The 8,888-nt window shown below is 38.8% G+C and overlaps 1 protein-coding gene across 3 annotated transcripts in view; it reads left to right on the top strand.

Moving 5' to 3' along the window:
• lpcat1 (lysophosphatidylcholine acyltransferase 1) overlaps positions 1-2,718 on the top strand; it is a 53,237-nt gene extending 50,519 nt beyond the window's left edge. Inside the window, exons 15-16 of one of the 3 annotated variants that reach the window (XR_005993041.1) lie at positions 1,503-1,709; positions 2,636-2,718. Coding sequence is in view for 2 of the 3 variants with exons in the window: in XM_041808035.1 (XP_041663969.1) it covers positions 1,503-1,636 (134 nt within the window). In the remaining variant the exon portion in view is untranslated. Of the gene's footprint in view, positions 1-1,502; positions 2,615-2,635 lie in introns of those variants that run through there. The other 2 variants (XM_041808035.1, XM_041808036.1) reach the window with 2 other exon arrangements.
• The last annotated feature ends 6,170 nt before the right edge of the window (positions 2,719-8,888 follow it).

The raw sequence follows: 8,888 nt of genomic DNA on the forward strand, positions 1-8,888 counted from the left end.
TCTCCTATCAGGCTGTCCTAGTAAGCCACTAAAGACCCTTCAGCTGCTCCAAAACACTGTAGCATGTGTACTCACCAGAACCAGGAAGGGTCAGTAGCTGTCTTGGCTTCTCTTCATTGGCTCCCTATAAAGTCTAGAATAGAATTTAAAATGCTTCTTCTCACTAACAAGATCTTAAAGGTCAGGCACCAACCTATCTGTGAGAGCTCATGGTGCCGTAGTATCCCTCTAGATCCTTCTGCTCCCAAAATGCTGGCCTGCTATCGTACCTTCAGTCTCCAAAAGTAGTATGAGAGGCAGATCCTTCAGTTAACAGCCCCCCCTCCGTTGGAATTATCTACGTGTCAGGGTCCATGACTTCTCTCTCCTCCTCTCTCTGTTTGCCTCTGTATGCATTCACTTCATATTGCTGCATATTACATGATTTGAGTCTTTACATTCTTGTTCAGTCACCACTGTCTCTGTGGGTTCCTACAAGCCCTAACTGAACTCTGGGGGGTGTTCAGAGGCTTGGTAATGTTTTTTTTGTGTCCACCCCTCTTAAGCCTCCTACAGGCTGCGTTTTTAGCATGTTTTTAAGTTTCTGGCATGCTACACTGAATCTACATCAATCTCATACGACATCTAGTTTGATATGGCGGACTGTACGATGATAACTCCTACCAAACGCCGCTGAATCGCAGGCTGTGATGTACGCTGGTACGCATTCTGATGCTAACTTGTTTGTTGTGTCGTGTTTACTGTTTTGTCATTTCTTGCTGCATTCCTATTGGTTGGTTAGTCGACATCGGTCATAGCAGCAGTCACACTGTGAGATGGTCATTCTAAATTTCTGACACTCTCAGAATTTTATCCCAGGCTATCTGTGGTCACAAGACCGTGACAACGGCCGTCTGTCAAACCTGTCCCACAGCGCAACATAGGACCGCCGTTCAGGAGCCGGGGCTAAAGTTAACGCCAGGATTGGTCATCTTTTATCTGGGACGGCCCAGAAACGTACAGTGTATACCAGGCTTTATACTTTCAAATAACCTTTTCGCTGAGTTGCTTGGAGTGTTCTTTTGTCGTCATGGTGTAATGGTAGCCAGGAATACTGATTAATCAGTGACTGGACCCTCTAGACTCAGGTGTCTTTATACTACAATGACTGAGATGCACTCAGGGCACTCAGCTGATCCTCATGTCACTACTGTGAGACTGCTAGCACCAACTGTCTGGACCTCTGTTGAATTAGGTCAGTCACTTTAAAGGAGGGGCCTTCTGCAGTTATTTTACATTTTTTGTTAAAGAGGCATTACCTTGTAGAAATCTGTTTTCACTTTGACATTTTAGTTTTTTTTTGTTAAAACAGCCAAATTATTGTGATAGATTTATAAAATCAATAAAAGGTTAAAACTTCCAAGGAGGTGAAACATTTTTGTGGTAACTACATGTGTAACTGTGAATTGGAACATACATGTGATGATTTTTAAAATCTTTCTCTGTTTTTCTTTCTTTTCCAGATGAACTTCATAACTTCATAGAGCAGCATCCGTACTTCGTCCAGCATTACCTTGATTTCAAAAACCATCCCCGTAAATTCTGCGTAGGCCGGCCTAAAGACTCCAACGGCCAGAACCACAACAAAGATGTCTGAGGGACAGTAACTCTCTCAGACCCACAGATTCTCCCGTGGACGTTCGCCATCACCGCTGTGCCTTCAAGTGCAGGTAGAGAAAGAGAACTAGAGACAGAGGAAGAACATTTAGGGACCAGGAAGGATTAGAGTAGCACCAATGACGAAGAAACAAAAACATTTCACTCAGTTTTCTTCTGAACTTTTTCTACCTCCTTTTCCACATCATGTTTTCTGCCCTTCAAATATATTTATACTTAGTTTTTCAACTATCTAGACATTATTTAAGAGAATATCTATTTAAGGCATTTTTAATGAACTTGTATTGAAGGTCAGCAGTGTTGGTCACGTAGATGAACACCATACATATACTGCTGCTCTGTATTTAAATATTCAGACAAACTTACATCAGGCTCAGGATATTTATGATACTCTGACATTATCTAACCAAACCAGAGCTGGTTAAATCTCAGCACACCTCAGTATCCAAAGACGTTCTTTATTCATGAAGCAGCTGCTCCACTGCCATAATAACCAGAGAGCTCTTGACTAGTTCATGACCAGTTTTATTTAAAATGTTGAGCAAAGACCAGTCAAATCTTTTTCTAATGTCATTTTATAGCAGCCCCCCTCTTAAATGTGCTTACTGTGATGCTGGTAATGTTTTACTGTCCTATGCCTTCAGGGAAAGTCTGTTTTTGGAATACTTTAGTTTATAGAAATGTGTTTTTTTCTTTTACATAAAAATGAGTTGGAGGATTGCTGTGCTTCTGGAGCGAATCCTTCCTAGATAGATATTTTTATAAATGTTCAGGTTGATAAGTCTGTGAATTTTTCCCGTGGGTTTTATTAATGATCTTGGATGGTTTCTGCTGAGCTGACATGTTTTGTACCTTATGGGTGTTTATGGCTCCTGTAATGATTCATTTTTAAATGCAGAATTAAAGATCCTCGCTTTTATTTCATGAATAACCTTCTGTTGGTTTTCTGTTTTTATCACCAACCCTCTTTCTCCACCAGGTGGAGCTGCTGTCAGACGTTTGCAGGGTGGTGTGAATGTTTATTTTCTGAAAGAGGAGCTGTTATAGCATGAAATAAATCAGTGCTTTTCATAATACAAGCCCAGTGTATCAAGGATTTGTTCTTGTTTATTTTGTTTTTTCTCCTTTTTATCATTTATGGCAGTGATCATCAATTTGTGGCTCGGGGGCCACATCAGGCCCCCATATCTTCCCATCCGGCCCCCAGAACATGAGCAAATTCAAAATATGTGTAGAGGAAAAATTCTAGAGGAAAAAATGTTTGAATGTTTTTTATTTATTTATTATTTTCTTAAACTCCCTACAGCTTTTTAAACAACTCCAAAAACAACTGAGACTGAATCAGTTTAATCAGGAATGACTGTTTCATTTTTAGAAATCCACCTGTTAGTCAATAATGTATGTAAAATATATATTAGTCAATTCTTGATAAAAAATATACAACAAGTAAAAAAATAATAAAAATATAAAATTGGGTATAAAGAAATGTAATCATGAAATGGGAATCAAGAATGAAAACATTAAAATATAAGAAATCAAGTCAAAAATAAAAACATTAAAATGTGAATAAGGCACAGAAATATGGCATAATAAAGATGGAAAAGGGGAATAAAAATATGAAAATGGGACTAAAGAATAAAAACATTTAAATGGGAGTAAACTACAAAAATGGAAAAAGATTAAAAATATTAAAAGGAATAAAAATATTAAAATGGGGATAAAGAATAAAAACATAAAAATGGGGAAAAAAGAATAAAAATTCAGAAATTGGAATTAAGAATACAAATATGATTATGGAATAAAAATTCAAAATGTGTATTTTTCAGTTGATTCTTGATTGTTAAAAAATATCTGCTGTTTTCTATGGAAACTTTCAGCTTCAGGTGTTTTGGGAGTGCAATTTTCCTGCTTGGGTTTTTCATTTATCACTACACAGCATCAATATTAGCTGCAAACAAAGACAGACAACCTGACAGCCACAGAAGTATTTGGGTTAAATATGTCAGTCTCCCTCTGGCTGTGATATCAGTACTGATCTCACTGATGGAGCAAAAAAATGTGTACATTAGAAAGAAAATAAAAATATACAAAAACATGTAAATTAGACTATTATGAAAACTTCTTTAGTTTACTTGAAAGTTTGGCCCCCAAAGTTTCTGTTCAGGAAAAAGCTGGCCTTTGTACAAATGTAGTTGATGACCCCTGATTGATGTTGATTTTAAACTGCATCCCTCCATTACAGGTTCATCTGATTTTAGTCCACATGGGGGCGCTAGCTCCCAACTATACACACCAGAGAGCCCATGCACTGCTACCCACCTGATGGACAGGAAAAGCATTACCTCATCCCTTCCTTTCATTTCTTCAGGTAAAAATAGACAGATTAAGACTCAGCTTTGATGAGAAAAACCTTCAGAGGAGGTGTGAAAGCTGGGAGAGAGGGATAAAGATGGAGGACAGAGACTAAATGGATCGTTCTGCTCCAAATCCAATTCCTAATAGCTTGAGGGTAGGTGGGTGGGAGGAGGGAAAAGAAAACAGTCAAAGAAAGAGGAGAGGGGGTGTAGAGATATCACGGCTAACAATTAAGACCTGCCTTCAGGGTTCTGAAGAAGAAGCTTTGTTGAGAACATATAAATTGCTCATTGAGCACTGGCTCTCTGCGTTCCTCAGATACTACCGCCTAAAAGAAATCTGAAGCTTCCTGCCTACCACCTGAATCTGAACACAGCATGTAGAGATCCATCTTCAGCAGTCATCCTGGTCAAGAACAATCTCTACTGTAACCAGAAACCTGCAGCTAAGCCTCGCATCCATGAAAGGAGCCCTTACTGTGCTGTGCATGGTAGAAGATTCAGCTTTGAGCCTGGAAATGAACCTGCTCTTACCTACAAGTGAGATCAGGGAGGTCTGATTCTGAATCTTTAATGTTTTTATTTTAAGGGGTCAACAGAGAGGGGTCAGCTGCCTGAAGCCTCCACTGCAATCATTCCCCAAAGAGGTTTCTTGAATCTCAGGAGTGAGGTGGCAAGAAAGCTCATTTACTTTGAAAATCTGTTGGTTGATTTAATTTTATACAACTAAATAAATTGCAGGTCAGCTTAATAATTCACAAAGAAAAACTAACAGTAGAGGAGATTAGGTTGAGCTTTATAAAGTGTACTCTCTAGTATCTCGTTCGTCAGGGGTGTTAAACTCAGTCACAGGATTCTGGATTCAGGTCCAACCTGAGGGCCTACCAGGGTCACCTTTCTAACCAGAAACAGTCAACCTTATTTCACCAGTAATAAAATATGAAAAAACAGCACTGATGATGAATCATTTGGAAATTCAAAAAAGTAAAAATGATACATTTAAAGGATCAAAATCTGAGATAAAAATACCAATTATTAGTTCAAAATGTCAGCAGACAATATTAAAAATAGAAAAATAATTTTTTTAAAGACCAAATATATGAGAGAAAAGTTAAAATGATAAGTTTGTAAGATCAAAATATGAGATCAAATTTAAAATCATGACTTTAAAAGTCAGAATATACTTAACATTTTAAATTGTGATTCTGATGGATCAAAACATGGGATTAAAAAGCCAAAATTAGGAGCTGAAAATGTCAGAATATGAGCTAGAATTCAAAAAAGTGACTTAAAACGTTAAAGATATGACTTCAATTTAAAAGTGGGAGTCTCAAAGTTCAAAATATGATATAAAAAGTAAAAATTATTCATTTAAAATGTCAAAATATGAGAAAAAAAAAGCAATCATAAGTTTAAAAGTCAAAATATGGGATTAAAAAGCTAAAGTAAAGAGTTGGAAAGATCAACATATGACTTAAAATTTAAAGTTGGAATCTTAAAAATAAAAATGTGACATATAAAGTCCAAATTATGAGATGAAAAGGTCAAAGTATGAAATGAAAAGTCAAAATTATACATTTGAGTCGTAACCTTGAGATGAAAAATTGAAAATATGAAATTAAAATAACAAATTAATTTCTTTCACCACATTTTTGACTTTTTTATCTAATCTTTCTTACTCTTTACTTTTTCAGATTTTTATGGTTTAACAAGGATGTTTAAAATAATCCAGCTGAAGTTTACATTTTTATACTGGAGGAAATCTGCAGACCTCATACTGGTGGACCAGTTAGAACACAAATATGATATGATCTTGCGGGCCAGATGTAATCGTTCCATGGGCCGGATTTGGCCCCCAAGCCTTGAGTTTGACACCAATGTTCTAGTATCTAATACACGGACAACCAAGTACCTCATAATTCATGTTTTCATGGAAAAGCATTCCCACTTTTAAATATTCTCCTCCTGTGTTTAGCCCAAACATGAAGATTAGACATTGGTAAAATCAAAGTGCTTTTTAAAAGGCCCCCTCGGAGAACTTCTTGTTGGCATTATACATTTTTAACCTAACTAAAACCATCATGAGCATGCTCAGTGAGGGGTTTAGATGTTGAAAGCAATCCTTTAAACTGAGAACCACCAGGGTCTCCCAGTAAGAAGCTGTTGAAAATGGATATGTACGTTTGCCTCCACACAGTGATGATGGAGGGTTGAACCCGTGGAGCTGCCATAGAAACATTCTTCATCCTTTATGTGTTTTGTTTGAGTCACATGCTCTGCATTGAAACATGCACACTCAAAAAGCCTTCCCTCTGTGCTGTATGGAGTCCATTAGCCATTGAGAGATGCAGGGAGGCAGCACTTGAGATGCAGAGATGCAAAGAGAGCGAGATTGCAGCTCAAAGGTTCAAGGCGAGTACCAAGAAAATAAATCAGATCTTGGCCCATGCAGTGTCAAAATAAAAAACAGTGAGCACCGTCTGAGAGCAGCTCTTTATGGGGAGAAACGCCAGAACAAGGACAGGAACAGCAATAAAAACATGTTAGAGATGGAGATGGGGCATTATAGGTCCGGGTACAAACACTCAGAGTAAGCCCCTGCCATGCTTTCATCTATTTACAACAAGTGATGGATCCTATCTACAGAACAAACCAGGCTTTGGTGCTTTAGGGGGTCTAATAAGCTTTTTCTGCTGCCCAGACCTTCTTAAAAATATCTTCACAGTAATACACAACTGTGCATTTGTGGTGTGTACATGTCATTTAACATACATCCAGATGAGATTCTACAACCAGTGGCCACCATATCTCCACAGTCTGTGACTGAACTCTATCCTCCAAGAGGACGTAGCTGTCCCCCACAGAGCGGTGTTTATCAGAGACTACCTCCAGAATCTGGGAGTGGAGAGGATGGGATGTCCTGCCAGCAGTCCTGACCTTTAACCCCATTGAACACTTGTGGGATCAGCTTGGGTGTGCTGTTGGTGCCAGAGTGATCAACACAACCACGTTGGCTGACTGGTGAAGAATGCTGGTTGAAGAATGGGATGCCATCCCACAGCAGTGTGTGACCAGGCTGGTGACCAGCATGAGGAGGAGGAGCCAGGCTGGTGACCAGCATGAGGAGGAGGAGCCAGGCTGGTGACCAGCATGAGGAGGAGGAGCCAGGCTGGTGACCAGCATGAGGAGGAGGAGCCAGGCTGTTGTGGCTGTGCATGGTTCTTCCACACGCTGCTGAGGCTCCTGTTCCCATTTTTCTTGGGAACATCCCACATACTCAGCTCTGCTCCTCATCCCACAAACACATGATCCTTACAAATGTGGCATCATTTAAAAGGATAATAAACAGGATTCCCACTGTATAAGATTGATTGCCATGGAGCATTGTTACAACAGAGAAATAGTCTTCCAAATACAAATGTACGATTTAAACCTTGAGCCAGGTTTAAATCACCCATCAGCCTTGGTAACACTGTACAAGTGTACCATCAGGCAAAGGTGTTTGCCTAGGATGGCCCATCCTGAGTCGAGAGCTTTTTTAACAAAGCCCTTAAAAACATCAGACTGTCTACTTCACAGTGTTCATTTTGGCAGCTATTTTTAATTTTAGTTTTAGTCTTTAAATGAAATGCATTTTAGTTCTAGTCACATTTTAGTTATTTCTACCCTTTCTAGTTTTAGTCTAGTTTTAGTCCTCACATTTTAGTCTCTACTTTTAGTCCGTGCACTTATTCTCTTGACTAAGGCCAGCCACACACTACAGGATTTTAAGCCCGATTCGGGGCAAGATTTTGATCGTAAACATCAAACATATTTGATATTCACGATTCTAGGTCGTAGTGCTGCTGACGGAGTACCCACAACAACCACTGAGAGCGAGCAGACGGGGTAGCGTTACAGCCGGATCATACGTATTTTCACCGCTCACAACCATGAACACAACTTTAACTTAATTCCCGCCAGGATTTTTTTCCCTTGTTTTATGATTTTTGCTGCACCTGTAACACATGCCAGGACTGCCTGTTGTGGAGAGAAAGCAAGGCGGTATCAACAGACATCCATGTTTTGTTTTCTGAAGTCACGTGATCATGCAAGGTCATAGGCAGGTCGGCAGGTGTGTGGTCTCCAGTGATCTGTCAGTCTGGATGAGCTGTCTAGTGTGTGCGTTCAAAGGATTAAAGATGAAAAATCTTTGGAAATCGTCCTGAAGTCTGTGGTCTCCCACAGTTTAAAAAACATTTCAGATTTAAAAATCATCCAGTGTGTGACCGGCCTAAATCTGGTTCCAAATCATGGTAGTGTGTTCTCTGTCAAACCTGGGGTCCCTGCTTTCTACAGCTGAGAGGCAGAATAGATACAGATGTATCGTTTTTAGACAGATTTACCCACAGTGGAGAAATATCACAGATTTTGAATGTCCAAGGAAAACTACGTCACATTTTAGTCTAGTTTTAGTCATCTTGATGAAAAGTAAACTTAGTTTTTGTCAGTTTTAGTCATCACAGATGTATTTTAGTTCGTCTCAGTCTAGTTTCAGTCATCACAGATGTATTTTAGTTCGTCTCAGTCTAGTTTCAGTCATCACAGATGTATTTTAGTTCGTCTCAGTCTAGTTTTAGTCATCACAGATCTATTTTTGTTCGTCTCAGTCTAGTTTTAGTCATCACAGATCTATTTTTGTTAGTCTTAGTCTAGTTTTAGTCATCACAGATCTATTTTTGTTAGTCTTAGTCTAGTTTCAGTCATCACAGATCTATTTTTGTTAGTCTCAGTCTAGTTTTAGTCATCACAGATCTATTTTTGTTAGTCTCAGTCTAGTTTTAGTCATCACAGATCTATTTTTGTGAGTCTTAGTCTAGTTTTAGTCATCACAGATCT

Source organism: Cheilinus undulatus, linkage group 16 (assembly GCF_018320785.1).
Source record: "Cheilinus undulatus linkage group 16, ASM1832078v1, whole genome shotgun sequence".
Lineage (NCBI taxonomy): Eukaryota > Metazoa > Chordata > Actinopteri > Labriformes > Labridae > Cheilinus > Cheilinus undulatus.